The sequence below is a fragment of the Rhipicephalus microplus genome, chromosome 9 (assembly GCF_043290135.1).
Source record: "Rhipicephalus microplus isolate Deutch F79 chromosome 9, USDA_Rmic, whole genome shotgun sequence".
Classification (NCBI taxonomy): Eukaryota; Metazoa; Arthropoda; class Arachnida; order Ixodida; family Ixodidae; genus Rhipicephalus; species Rhipicephalus microplus.
The window spans coordinates 38,293,714-38,308,420 of record NC_134708.1 but is presented as its reverse complement, the minus strand read 5'-3'; the positions used below and the strand labels follow the sequence as shown (position 1 = coordinate 38,308,420).

Genomic DNA, 14,707 nt, shown 5'->3' with positions numbered 1-14,707 from the left:
CCAGGTAGCATCCTTAGCGTTTTTTACGAGAGAGAGGTCCGGACACGTGTCACGGGTTACCGAGTTCCCCACTCGAGTGGGGTACGCCGGATCCGTGAGCAGCGTGAGGCGAAGGGTGGAGATAAGCTCCGCCAGCTTACGTCCTCTGGCCTTCTCGTAGTGATAGCCCCAGTGAAGGCTGGGAGCATTGAAGTCTCCCACGACCACTAAGGGGTCCTTGTCTGCCAACTTGATCGCCCGGAGGAAGATTTCGCTAAATGTTACGCGGGGCTTATGCGGGGGGCTGTATATATTTAGGATGTGTATTGACTGGTCGCGACGTCTGAGAGGCAGTACTCTGACCATTGTGTATTCTTGTTCAGTACTTAAGTTTAAGTCGACCTGAATCGCGGTATATGCCTTGTTCACCAGGATGCATGACGAAGGCCCCCCCTGGAAAGTGCTATAGCCAGAGAATTTAACGTTCAAACCGGGCTCCTGCAAAGCAAGCAAGGCGGGCATGTTTCCGAGGGACTGCAAGTAGAGCTGGAGGTGCGACCGTTTTTTCCAGGCTCTAAAACCCCTGCAGTTCCATTGTATAATCTCAAATTTTTGTAGATATTTAGCTTGTTTATTAGATCGGCTAGCCATCTTTTAGTATTTATTTACGGTGCAGAGGACCGGTCCGGACCTGGAGCCGGCCCCGAAAAGCCTTCTTCTGCTGCCTGACGGGAGGCCGGCTTGCGCTTAACCTGCGGGGAGTCGCTCTGAGTGGTGTTTTTAATTTGGGCGATAACCCAGGGCTGCATGGCTTTAAGGACTGAGTTAGAGACCTGCGCCACAATTTCGGGAAGTGCTTGCGTTAAGGCTGCCGTGAACATGTCCTGAAAGGACTCGCGGACTGCCGACATGATTTGAGTGGGGAGGGCTGCCACGCTCGCCTCTAATTGCTCGGTTTTATGCTCTAGGGACTCGATGCGACCGATGGATCCGGTAATGGAAGCTGGTCCAACTACCGTGTCCGCGTCCTGCCGCGAGACGCTAGTGAGGCGGGATGTGACGGAAGAGCCGTCATCCCCGTCCTCTGCCTCGGCTTCCTGCACTGGCTCGGATGACCCAACCTGCTTCGCTTCTAATTCCTGAATTTTGCGCGCAAGAATTTGGTTCTGGCGCCTGAGCTACCCTATCTGCTGCTGTAGGGCGGTTTCGGTAGGGGAGGGAGAAGAGGAAGGTCCAGAGACTGCCCCACCCCAACAGCTCACCTGTGCTTGGACGGGTGTCAAGGGTGGGAAGTCCTTGACCAAGGCAGGAGGCTCCGACGGGGTCCCAGGCTTTACATTGGTGGAGTGCCCGGTGTCGGTCTTCTTGAGTTTTGGCTTATTCGACTTGGTGGCTGGTGCTTTCTTGGGGCCAGTCTTGGGAGTCGGAGCCTGTTTGTTCCCCCCCGTTGTCCTCGGCTTGGATCCGCGTGGGGATCCCGACTTGACCGGCTGCCGGAACCGTCCAGCACAACCGGGAGCTCCAGTCTTGTGGCCACCGCCGCAGAGGAGGCAGCTCGGAATGCACTGGTGTTCCGTAGGGCCGTCAGGAGTAGCTGCAGGTACCTGAACGCCGCAGCTTGTGCAGCGGCCGGGCTGCGGGCGCGGGCAAGTATCTGCTCGATGGCCCACTGTGCCACAAAGTGGGCATGCAGGCACTGTCTTCTTATACAAGCGAACAGGGAGCCGCTCGCAGTTGTATAACACCGTCCGTGGCACCTTGGTCCCCGCGAAGGTGATCACCGCAACCGGGGTGTCCCCAAGCTTGCGCACAGACACTATATTTGGCTCAGCACTGAGCTTGCTTTTCACAGTTTCGGACGTTTCGTCTTGAGAGACATGCACGATGCCCCGACAGAACTCACCGGAGAGTTTGGGATGTCCCCGGAATGTTAGCTGGCGGCCCCCGACTGGCAGCTTAATGTCCCGGAGGAGTCTCTCGGCGGCGTCCACTGATTTGAGCGTGCACACAAGTACATTCTGATCCCAGAGGGGCCACACCGCAAGTCCCACACTTGCGTCGGCTCCGAGGATGCTGCGGACTGCAGCGCCGGCTTGTCCAGGACCAAACGTGGCCTTGAGGTCGAGCGTCTCACGCGGTTTCAACACCACTATGATGTCGTCTTCTTCGATGCGCGGCGTGTTCCTCGGCCGCCACTGGAGTTGCTTGGCGCGCTGCGAGGCGACGCTCGGCGCGTTCTTGCCCTGTGCTTGCTGAGGGCGAGACGCTGCTTGTTGTTTGGCTGCAGGAGCCCTGGCGTCTCTCGACGCCACTGCTGTGTTCTTCCTTCCGCGCCAGACGCGGACCATATCCTTGAGGTACTCTTCCTCGGTTGGTAGAGGTGTCTCGGTTTGAGCGGTATCCATCTGTATTATCTGTAGGGACTCCGGATCGTAGCCGGTGACTTGATTTGGAGACGCCATTACCGGGGAAACCCCGGGCAGGGCCAGCGCGGCCCTTACTGCGGTTAGGCTTAACTCCGCGGTGGTTTGGCGAAAGCTTCAAGTGACCAAAAAAGGGTCAAAAGACGGCCCACCTTGACAAGACGTGATGTCTTCGGTTGCGGCTGACGTTCTTGGAGACGGTGGTAGAAGGCTTGCAGGAGAATGACTTGATGTGACGCAAATAATTGCGATATTTCACAGAGCCGACGTGGTATGCGACCGCTCCCGTCGATCGACGCCAGCGCCCCCACTGCGTTTGAGTGCCTCGAGCGTGCAGCGGAGGCGAACGAGCGCATCGAGTCACGTCACAAATGAGACATGAGCGTCATCTGGCAGTTTTCTGAAAAAAAAAAAAAACAAACAAACCGCATGGCTCTGAGACGGGTGTGCGCGCCCATCTCAGAGGTGATAAGGTTTAGAACGCAAGGCGACGGTAGGTGCCACCACCGTATCGTCTTAGAAAAGCGTTGGAAACACTCCCCGTTCCGTGCAATAATTGCATGGTCAGCGCAGCGTGATAAGCACTACGGTCCTTAAAATTAGTTATGTATGTTTTTTCTAGTAAAATATGCACATGCAGAATATATACGTGTTGTAATGGTGTCGCAGACATGCGCAATAATAGCTTTTTAATTGACGATTGCACAAGCATGAACGCTCAATCTTGAGCAACATTGGTTGGCGCTGCGGATGGGGTCGGCTGATTTTCAAGTACCAGATGCCGTATAGAGTGGACAAACAGACAAATGTGCAGGCGGACAGACAGACAGACCAAAATTTTTGCGTCGAAGGTCCCCAAGAAAGAGTATCGTTTTTAATAAACCAGGAGCTCTGGTACGATAAACTTGGTGTGATTTCAAATGAGAAAGCGCGCACGATAGCCTGTCGAAAACCATGTGTAATCGTTTCATGTTATGTTTAAGCGCAACCTAATCTCTTTTATTGATGTCTCTGTGAGAAGTAGGGAAGAATGTACATTAGCGGCAGCAAAATATTTTTAGTAAGAATCCCAAAAACGTAACCCATGAATTAAGTCGTTGAACATGCCAGAAATGTTCTGAATAATGTAAATAGGCGGTGGTATTATAGATATAATACATAGCACGATGTATTTTGGCGAATGATACGGGAATTGAAAACAAAGGCCAAAACATCGATATTTTCACCAGAACTTGGGCTTGCGGTTTGATTGCATCCGTTGAGATGTGATATGTATTGAAGCTCTAAACTGTATGCATATATGATAGGTGTAACATTCAAGAAAACACGCTTGGGTGTAATTTGCGAACATACACCTATAGTACACCTAAAAATGACAAATGGGTGTACAAAAGTTGGAATGGCAGAAATTACACCCGTGCGGATAAATTTGGCAGAAATAATACGTGCAAGATGGGTGATTTATTGAAAAATCCACCCTTAAGGGTGTGAAATGATTTGCAGTGTAGCTGCGGAAAAAAAAATGGCAGCATATCCACGGAGTGAATGATGGAGAGTGGGGCGAAGAATTCGTCCGTCCATTCGTTCTTGCTTCCGTCCGTTCATGCGTCCGTCAGTGTGACCGTCCATGCGTCCACCAGCCCGTCCGTGCGTGCGTCTGTTCGTGCGTCCATCCCTGCGTTCGTCCATGCATCCGCCCCTGCGTCCGTTCATGCGTCCATCCATGCATCTGTCTATGTGTGCGTCCATCCATCTATTCAACACTCCAAGTACCACCATCTCGCATCTATTCATCATATATTCCCCATATAGAAGCACCGCCATCCAGCGGACATTCTAAGGACTAAACGAGAGGTGGCACACGCACACTTTCTTACGGCTTGCGCTTCGGGTCCACTTCCCACCTTTAACCACCTCGAGTTCATGGTATATACTAGTTCACTGTATTCATGGTACTGCGGCCGAACGCTCGCTAAACCTTTCGAAAACCAAGGAGGTTACGCCCAGCGAGTACGACGTAGCAAACTTTTTCAGTCAGATAGTGCTCAATGTACATGCCAATGGCTGCTAATGGGAAATGAGAGGCGGAGAATTCGGCTTTTACTTTCTTACGGCTTGCGCTTCGTATCTACTTCCCATTTTTAACCACCTCGAGCTCCTTCATGGTATATACAAGTTCATTGTATTCATGGCACTGCGGCTCAACGCTGGCTAAACCTTTCTAAAGTTAAGGAGGTTACACCCAGCGAGTATCACGTAGTAACCCTTTCTTGTCAGCTAGTGCTCAATGTACATGCCAATGGCTGCTAATGGTGATCGCAGCCTGCGCGTTAACTAAAAGCCGAATGCTCCTGTCTCTCATTCCCCATTAGCAGCCATTGACATGCACATTGAGCACTATTTTTTATTGTTCAACAACGCACAGAAGAAGTCTCTCACCGGCACCACCTTGGAGGTTAAAATGTTATACTTGTTACATACTACGGAGGACGAACGGGTGCCGCTATAAGGAGCTTCGCCCCTAGAATGTGCTGTGCAAGGATGCAGTTGCAGCAAACGTATGCCTGGTGCCCCATGTCTTCTAGATAAGAAGCAAGGACAATATTTCGGAATGCACTGCTCGCTGGTCTTTCATCCATCAATAATCAATCCTGCAGCCCGGTTTCCTTCTTGAGCATGCAGTGTCTACTATTCGCGTTATCGTTGAGCAGATTGCCAAGTTGTCTATCACGGCACCATTCGCTTGTCTTCATTCGCATACGTACCGGTAATTTATCGGAGCATAATGCAAAAAAAAAAAGAAAGGCGTAACGCAGGGAGTGTCCGCCGATGTTTTTGTTCTTATTACCATTCTCTGCAGTTTAATAAATTTGAATTATTGTGACGATCGAATAAAACTAAAATGTCAGCATTTTGGCGTGATATATAGGCCTCATTTCTTCGTGTTAAAACAGAAAATCGCAAGCAATGCGCGTGCGAAAGAACCTGTGCATGTGTGAAAAAAATAAGCCATGCTGCAGGTATCATTTGTATACGCTGTTGGTTGCCTTAATTCATTGATGGAAGATGCCACAAATGGCAAATAAAAGTTTGGAGAATAATTTTCTTGTAAAATCGAGGCAAAATGAACGGTAGTACATTTAAACATCATCAGTCAGTAATGAGTCCGCATTAGATTAGCTGGCGTTGACTTAAAGCGCACTCGTGGATGACTCGCCGGCAATCGCCTTAGCGCGAGTCGTTATCGATCAGGGGCCAATGAAGAGTAATTTGAGATCGAATCGCGCTAGTGCACACAAAATGACGTCACTTGTTTACCAGCTATTGCGTCACATTTAGTTGATTTTTTTGTCCGGCCGGAAGCGTTCCTTTCTCGCACAGATGGCGCTAAGCCCCAAGTGCAGCTGGGGCTTAGCGCCAGCTGCAGCTGGGGCTTAGTGACGGACCGCCATTTTTTGAACGTATACTTTTATGGAAGTTTCGATACCGTTGGAAGTTTCGCTATGGAAGTTTCGGTACCACCTCCGAGAAGGTAACAAGCGCGATGGCAATCTCAGAGGCAGCATCACTTGACCTTTGTTGCAGCCGTTTTGCCGCCCACGGCGCTCGTTGCCTTTCCGCGGAGAAAAAGAAAGAGAGAGGGTGTGGAACCGGGTTAAAGCACCACGCGGAAGGCATCTAGTAAAGGAGGTATTGGTGGTAGAATCTACATATGTTGAGTGTAACGGTATGAATATATATATATATATATATATATATATATATATATATATATATATATATATATATATATATATATATATATATATATATATATATATATATATATATATAGATCAATAGATACATTTTGAAATGCTGCCTTTGACACTGTAGACTACACGATATTACGTGCATTCGTTAGGTCGCAACAGTGAGGGTGGTCAGTTCGCGTGAGGAAGTGTTCTCGATGTAGCTCACTTATTTGGTGCAGCAATACCTTATGTAGCACTCTGACTTTGTCGGTGACCCTGTGTTTCACTTTTCTGCAATGAGGGTGGGGACGTCATAGAGAAGCGGCACATCTACGAGTTCGAGGCGGACCTGAGCGACTGGCTGCCATTCGACACCGCGCTCTGCTTTCACGCTCATGAAGTCAGGACATTCCTGCTTACCGTGCAAGGTAAGGGCACGTGCTTTCATCACCATTATCATAACTATCACCACCACCGACGGTGCCATTCACATCATCATCACTACATAGACACAGATGGACAAAGCCGTGGCAGGCAGACGCAGAACGTGATAAAGAAGTAATAGAAAGATAGCTGTGGGCTCGAACAAGCATAGCACAACTGATCGTGGCAGATAGGACAGTTGAGAGATGACAGAACAGTGACAGGCAGAACAGGATCACATAGACAGACATACAGACAATATGGGCATAGTCGGGGTGCACAAAGCAGACCGACTGATGGAAAAACTGGAGATATGCTTAAAACGAATATTTTGAAGGCGATTTGAATGTTTGCTGCACACTGATATAAGTGAGCTTGCGCAATGTCTTTTGATGTGTGCTAGCTATACCAGCCTCTAACGTGAATGTACCCACGTTGATGCTTGCTCGTACATCTCCAATCCGATGACACCGTCCATGCTCAATGAATGAACTTTAGGGTAGCCGTAGATGGTATCGGTGAGAGCGGAATCGCTAAAAGTGGTGTGACTGCCAGAAGAGCGCTGCTGATTGTCTGCAGGACTTGGGCTATAATCACATACTCGCGGAATGTTCAGGACTTATAGAATACCACGGCTCGTCAGAAGGGAAACGCAATGCGTGTCGGGTCCCTCCTGTTTGCCTGGCGCGAATTTTTTGGGGCGATCGTAAGCACCAAATTATTTTATACGCAAAGAACCTGCCGCTCAGCGTTGACCGTATCAAGCACTTGACAGTCGCATCGGCATCATCAGAGTCCCTACTTAAAACTCGGGTCTTCTCAGAATCAACGAGCTTATAACCTAGTTCACGCGTCAATCAGTTTGATTGACAGACGCCCGCGGCGAAGATCGGATACGCCCACCACGTTTGCTCTTGCCGAGGAGCAGTACTCGCGTTGAGCGGCACGATGATTGTATCAGCTTTATCGCGCAGGCTATGCACACACGCACGCAGAAGTGAAAGTGGTATCACCAGGTGGCTATATACGATGTTTCGAATTCAATTTCACTGCGCTCACGACGTATCCAATCAGAGCCGTATTGCCCCCATGATGCAAGCTCCCCTGGTGACCACCTGTGCTTACATTTATCGGCAATATTTGATAAGAGCGAAACGAGCAGCACAAGAGTGTGGTGGATGCACCCCTGCTGCCTTCGAGAGTGAAAAAATTTCGATGTTGCAGGTGGAATGAAAGAACCTGTCCGAAAGAGGACAAACGCGCATGAACATGCCTGTAAGAGGCGCGTGTAGAGTTGGCAAAAAGATGGCGCGGCAATCACGCTGACGTTGCTGCACTGTTAAGATGTCGAATGAGTGGCGACGCTGACGTGTTAGCACATGGTGTTTCTTTGATAACTGCCGCAAATGTCCCACATGTGTTTGTTGCATCAATGTTGCATGTTATCACGCGCTCTGCACTGTCTTCATGCCATGGCCGCCACAGAGCGAGCTCGGAGCAAACTCGTCTGCCCGAGAAGCTCGGGCCATCCTGCATAGCACCCCAGGAGTGAAGCCGTTACCACCTAAAGATGGCGGCTGGGGCCGCCTTCTTACTAGGGGCACAATAAACCGTCGGCGTTTGCCGACTGAAACCGAGCGCTTTCCTCGCACGCCCAAAAAGTTTAACGTGGCGACTTTTTCGAGTCAGATAGCGCTCGAAGTGCGTCTTTGTGTTACTAGACTTCGTTAGTAAGCCTCGAATTCTCGGCAAATTTTATTGTAGATTAAGTCACCAATACTCGTCCCTATGATTATGTCGTCGGGAACAATTATTATTCAATAATAATTAAAGTAACGCTTACACAAACAGATCAAGTCTTCAAGTGGGCACCGCCAGAAACGAGCCTGTTGCCGTGATGTTTGGTGGGCGAAAGCTGGCTTCGCTTATGTTGGCAAGGAATTCTGAGACCTTCCGTTCCAGCAATTTTCTTTTAATCCTCATTGATTATAGCATAGTCATTTCTTGGTTTGGATAAATGGAGGCTATGAGCGAGACGGGAGTTTTGAACGCTTTAGGGAGCGTACATGACCGGCCGGCAGGTCGTGTCGTCTCTCTAGGAGGAGGAGGAAGGGAAGAAATGAAAGGCAGGGAGGTCAACCAGACGCACGACCGGTTCGCTACCCTGCACTGGGGGAAGGGGTGAGGGGGATTAAAGAGCGTCTCCCTAGGACGCTTGGGCTAAGGTTGGCGCGTGACGGTTCGTTAAAGCGTCGACTGAATTGCACGTTTTCTTTTGAAAACGCTTCGCATTATATGGACGCGTAGCAACGACGCTTTGAAGGAGCTCATTGGGCAGATCGTGGTCTTAATGCGTTACCACCTCACTGACCAACAGCGCTGCCGCAGGACAGTGTTAGATATAAAAGACGCACATAAACACGAGCATGTAGTACACTGGCTGTTGTGTGGCTAGTGTCATCATCACTTGTGCGTGTCGAAGGATTTGGTCTACAGAAGAGACGACGACGAACTCGCGCTGCTTGATCTAAGCTGTTCCGCTGTTTGCTAAAGTGTTACTTGCACTGATTTCATTACCCTGACAATATGTACGGTCGTCAGAGTATGTGGTGATGGCGCAGTGTAATTGTGAAAAAAAGTCCTGGCCCATTGGTTAGCGTGCCAGGCGTTAACCAATCGTGGACACAATGGTCATGGGTTTGACTCTTATAGAAGGAATGTTTTTCTTTGCCATCTGATCGTGCACAATTTTGGACGTCATTTCCGTGACGGAAATACGTCACTTCAGTATTGGTGGACCCCTGCATGAAACACTTTAGAAGGAGGAAGGAAAGGAAGAAATGAAAGGCAGGGAGGTCAACCAGACGCACGTCCGGTTTGCTACCCTGCACTGGGTAAAGGGGTGAGGGTATTAAAAGAGAAGAAATAGAGAAGTGAAGGGCAATGTGTGGGTACATGTGACCTTGTCCATTGCACGTTTATAAGCGGTCGCGTAGTCCGGTCGTCTTTAAAGAACCTTGCGATGCCCGCGTCGCTTTGCTGGCCTGCGACGCGTAGAGCCATGAACCAAGGATATTCTCTTCGGAAAAAGGTCTAGTGTCTCTAACGTTTCGCGTAGCAAGCTGCGTTCGCTCGCAAAACGTTCACATGAACACAGATGTTCTATTGTCTCGTCCGTGTCGCACAGTTCACATCGGGAGCTATCCGCCATTCCAATTCGAAAGGAGTAGGCCTTTATGAAAGCTACTCCTAACCACAGGCGGCACAGTAAAGTTGCATCCCGGTGGGAGAGGTCCGATGGAACTTGAAGCTTTCTCGATGGGTCCAATTTATGTAGGCGGCGGTTCCCGACACACTAAGCCAAGTTTCCGACATAGTGTTAGCGAACGAATGAAAGCCCTTTGCAGCGTCTGTTCTCGATAAGGGTATTAGGGTTGTGTGGGCGTCCGCGTGGGCGGATCGGGAAGCATCATCAGCAAGGTCGTTACCGACAATGCCACAATGTCCCGGTAACCACTGGAACACCACGTCATGTCCTTTCGATAAAACTTCGGGAAGTACTTCTGTTATTTCATTCACTAGTTGTTGATGCACACTTTGTCGTAAAGCTGATTGCAAGCTCTGAAGGGATGCCTTAGATTCGCAGAACACAGCCCATTTTTGAGGCCGGGCTTCCACGATATAAAGTAAAGCAGCACTTAAAGCGGCAAGCTCCGCTGCTGTGGATGTTGTCCTATGGGACAGCTTGAATATTATAGTGTCCTGGTACGTCGAGATGACAACAGCACCTCTGGAGCTGTCAGCCAAGACCGATCCATTGGTGTAAATGTGGGCCCTTTGGCCGTATTTTTCGTTGAGTAGCGACAATGTCGCCTGTCGCAGGGCCACTGTTGAATGACGGCTCTTGTTCGTAATTCCCGGAATAGTGAGGCACATTTGTGGTTGTTGTAGGCACCACGGAGGGGACGGTGGTCTTGTTGCTGGAGTGCAGCCCAATGGAAGGCATTCGCTATGAGCAGAAATAATCTTTGAAAACATCGCTTGTGGTCTCTGAAGTGGTAACACAGCAACATGGTGACCGGGAACTCGGCAGAAGTGTCTTATGTGGGCTCTTAAATTGTCAGTGATGTATGTTTGAATCGTATGCTCTCTTGCGATCAGAATTCTCCCGTAGGTTGAGGTGCCGCGTGGCAATCCTAAGCACACGCGTAGTGTTTGTCCTTGCAGACTTTCGAAGGTGCGGATGTTCGTCTTTCATGTACTTGCCTGTAACGGCAAGCTGTAGCGCAAAAATCCCAGAAACAATGCCCTGTATAGCTGCATCATTGACCTTATCGATGTGCCCCGAGAAATTCCGCACAGGAACCACATTATATGAACAATGGAAGTTAGCCTTCTCTTCAGGTAATTGCAGTGGGCACTCCGTAAAAGGTCCCTGTCAATATTCACACCAAGAAAGCGATGGTTCTTTTGGTATGGAATATTTTGTCCATTGATGGAAACGGGGTATTGTGTTTTGCTTTGCGAGTAAACGTAATTAATGCACATTTCTTCGTTGAGACGGAAATACCTTGTTTTTGGGGATACGAGCATGTCAGGGTGGCAGCCTGCTTGACTCTTGCACGTACTTGCGGACAAGTTACAGCCGAAGACCATAAACAAATATCGTCCACATATATGGATATGTGTATAGTACTGGGCGGAATTTCATGGAGGCCTACCATGACGAGTTCAATAAAGTGGAACTTAATACGGCGCCCTGAGGGACGCCATGGGAGGTATAGCAATAGGCGGTAGGTCCATCTTCGGTTTGTACAAAAAAAAAGACCTTCTAGTCATATAATCCTGGATCCATTAGAACATCCCACAACCAATTTCGACAGCCTCCAACGAGTCTAGGATGGCTTCATGTGTTACGTTATCATATGCCCCTTTGACATCGAGAAAGAGTACCAGTGGTATGCGCTTGAGGTTCTTTTGTTGCTGGATAAATGTTGTGAGATCAATCACGCAGTCAAGAGACGACCTACCTCGCCGAAAACCCGTCATGCAGTTTGGGTACACGTTGTAGCCCTCGAGATACCATTCTAGGCGTGTAAGTATCATCCTTTTCATGGATTTTCCTACACAACTTGTGAGGGCAATAGGGCGAAATGACGTAAAATCAAGTGGTAACACTTTAGTGTTATAAAGAAAAAACGAGGGGGTGCAGATGTGCTGCGATAGGCAGCCAGGGCAAACACGACAGATAAAAAAAAGTGGTTGGAAGTTAACGGGCCAGATACACAGACAGTGAACTTGGACCGAAGGCGGAAATGTTGGGGGCCCGTGTGCTCAGAATTGGGTGAACGTTAAAGAACCCCAGGTGGTCGAAATTTCCAGAGCCCTCCACTACGGCGTCTCTCATAATCATATGGTGGTTTTGGGACGTTAAACTCCACAAATCAATGAACTAGGACCGAACAGAAGGGATAAACAAACCGATGGTTCAGGTGGACATATGTTTAGGCAGGTAGCCACCAGACGGATGTTCGATGCACACGGAACGTATGAAGAAAGTATTGCCGTAACAAGGAGTACATATTTAGGATATGTAGAACACACATCGATGGCCATGATCTGCTGCTGTCACGCACAAAGCAGTGTTCTCTAGTCAAACATTGGATTTCAATACCTATAATTGTAAAAGTTAACTGGGATCATAATTTCTCGTCAAAACAAAATAGCATATTCTAGCAGTATGGGAACCGAGCTGCACGGGACTTTGTTTTTCGTTGCAGTGTTCAAGTTATTATTAACGTCCTGGCTTGCCCATTTCCTCCTCCCTCTTTTTTTTTCTATTTAGGCAACTCCGACTTCGGCCCTGGCAAGGGAACCCGAGAAGCTCTGGCCAAGGCGCTTCGGATCCAGATGAGGCAGACCATGGGCATTGCGCAAGACATACGGCTGAGCAGAGTCTCGGTGAGTGCACTTCATAAAGTTACTCCTTAAAGTTAGTTAATTTTTTATAATAAATAAATACAAATATTTTATTTGGCACGAACACTTCACGTATGTATTGCTAGGGTGCCCCGGTCCTCACACCCGGCCATCGACACTTGTCCGAGTGGGTGGGCGAACGGATGGGGGAATATACGAGTGTGTATGCGTGCATAAATGAATGCACGAATGAATGAATGAGTGAATGGATGAATTAATGAATGAATGTTCTGTTTGTAACCGTCGCTGCGCCTCTCGTCTCTCATGTGAAGGCATGTTTGCACGCCTCGTCAACTCTTGTTATTATGTACATAAAGTGTGTGTTCTTCTTGTAACTAATGTATGGATAAACGAATAAATGAATGAACGAACGAATGAATGAATGAAGGATCGAATGAATGAATGAATGAATGAATGAATGAATGAATGCTCTGTTTGTACCCATCGCTGCGCTTCTCGTCTCTCGTGTGAAGGCATGTTTGCACGCCTGGTTAACTCTTGTTATTATGTACATAAAGTGAGTGTTCTTCTTGTAAGTAATGAATGGATGGATGCACAAACGAATGAGTGTACGAATGAATGAATGAATGAATGAATGAATGAATGAATGAATGAGTGAATGAATGAATGAATGAATGAATTTACAGATGTACGGACGGATGTATGATCGGATGCACGGACATCCAAATTTGCAGCACTATTTTACTTCCAGTCATCTACCAACCAGTTCACTAACGCGGATTTTTTAAATATATGAATAGATAAACAAATGTTGAAGCAGTCTTGAGCTTCGCCTCAAGGGTAGAAGGTGATACCATAATCGGGCTCCGTTTGCATCACCTTCTCAGTCGGTATACCCTCGTGTTAGTTCTCGCTGGATATCTCAACCATGCTACAAGGAAAGGAACGTACGAGCAGAATTAGCCATTTGAAACTAACCTACAATGCTTATACTGTTGGTACGAAGTGTGCACTACGCCGTAATTATTTCTTTTGTGAATCGGCGAAGTGCCCGCTACAAACGTCCGTAAGGCAATACGTGAACCTTCTGACTTTGTTGATGATTTCGCTGCCGATGATAAATACATTTGTCTGAGCGATTTTGTGATGCGTGGACCTTTGGGCCTCTCACTCATTGTGCAACGCACGTGAGGACCGGTGCATTGTGCGCTTCTGCAACGTTACATTACATTCGTAAACAGGAGACACCTCGCATTACATGCCATTCGTACATGTTTTCTTTCGGCCAGCTGGTCTAACCAATGGTCTGGATCTGTGGTAAGACACCTGCTTGGCACGCGGAAGGCCTGTGTTCTATTCGCACATAAAGTTTTTTTTATCATTAAGTTTACATCTATCTCGAATTTTCGCTCACAGCTAGACGACGCTGTTTTTTTTTTTTCGGCGCATGCACAACCAACGACGCCGACATCGGAATCGCTGCCAAGTGATCACTCTATCGCCAACACGTTGATACGACAGATAGACTCCATACAGATGGATGGAAGTATAGATGTATTGATTGATAGGCCAATAGGTGCACACTGTATGCGTTTCCTATTCTTCATACGCAGGTATTCCCGCGAGCCAACAACCTCCTGCTCGTCCTCGCACGCCTACTGCCCGCCGCCAACACTGACCATATCAGTAAGCAATCACTCGCTGTTTCAATGTAATCCGAGAAACGGGGCGAACGATCTGAAGAAAGGTGCAAGAAAGGACGTGTACTCGTTTTGCAGCGGTGCCGGATCCCACGGTAGACGAGGCCACTAAGAAGCTCAACGAGACCATCAACGCGGGAAGCTTCAAGGTGTACCTCGACATCCCTGGCTCGGACCAGGTTCGTGAGTTTGCAGCTTCATTTTCGTCCACTTCGGTGCACAATTACTTGCTTTCATGTGATTATTAGTGACGATGTGTGTACTATACGCGCGTGATGTAAGACGTAATAGTTTCAAGGCTATCATAACGGCTGTTGTGCCAGCGAGTCCCCGTCAAACGTCCGTGCCTCGGAAAAAGGCAATCTGGGTCAAGGCCAGCCCGCAGTCCCCCTGACGCGAACATCTCAACGGCGTGAACACGCGCGGCGCCTCTCTCGCCCACGTGCATTGAGTCAGCGGCGCACGTGACAGCGAGCCGGCGTTCTCGTGTCTGGTGGTCTGACGCATG

At 48.6% G+C, this 14,707-nt stretch overlaps 1 protein-coding gene across 1 annotated transcript in view; it reads left to right on the top strand.

Annotated features, from left to right (window-relative positions):
* The window catches only part of LOC119163702 (uncharacterized), a 76,975-nt gene that overhangs the window by 50,289 nt on the left and 11,979 nt on the right, over nucleotides 1-14,707 (top strand). Inside the window, exons 11-14 of the mRNA XM_037415764.2 lie at nucleotides 6,438-6,564; nucleotides 12,405-12,520; nucleotides 14,113-14,185; nucleotides 14,278-14,378. Of these exons, the coding sequence (XP_037271661.2) occupies nucleotides 6,438-6,564; nucleotides 12,405-12,520; nucleotides 14,113-14,185; nucleotides 14,278-14,378 (417 nt within the window). The remainder of the gene's footprint in view (nucleotides 1-6,437; nucleotides 6,565-12,404; nucleotides 12,521-14,112; nucleotides 14,186-14,277; nucleotides 14,379-14,707) is intronic.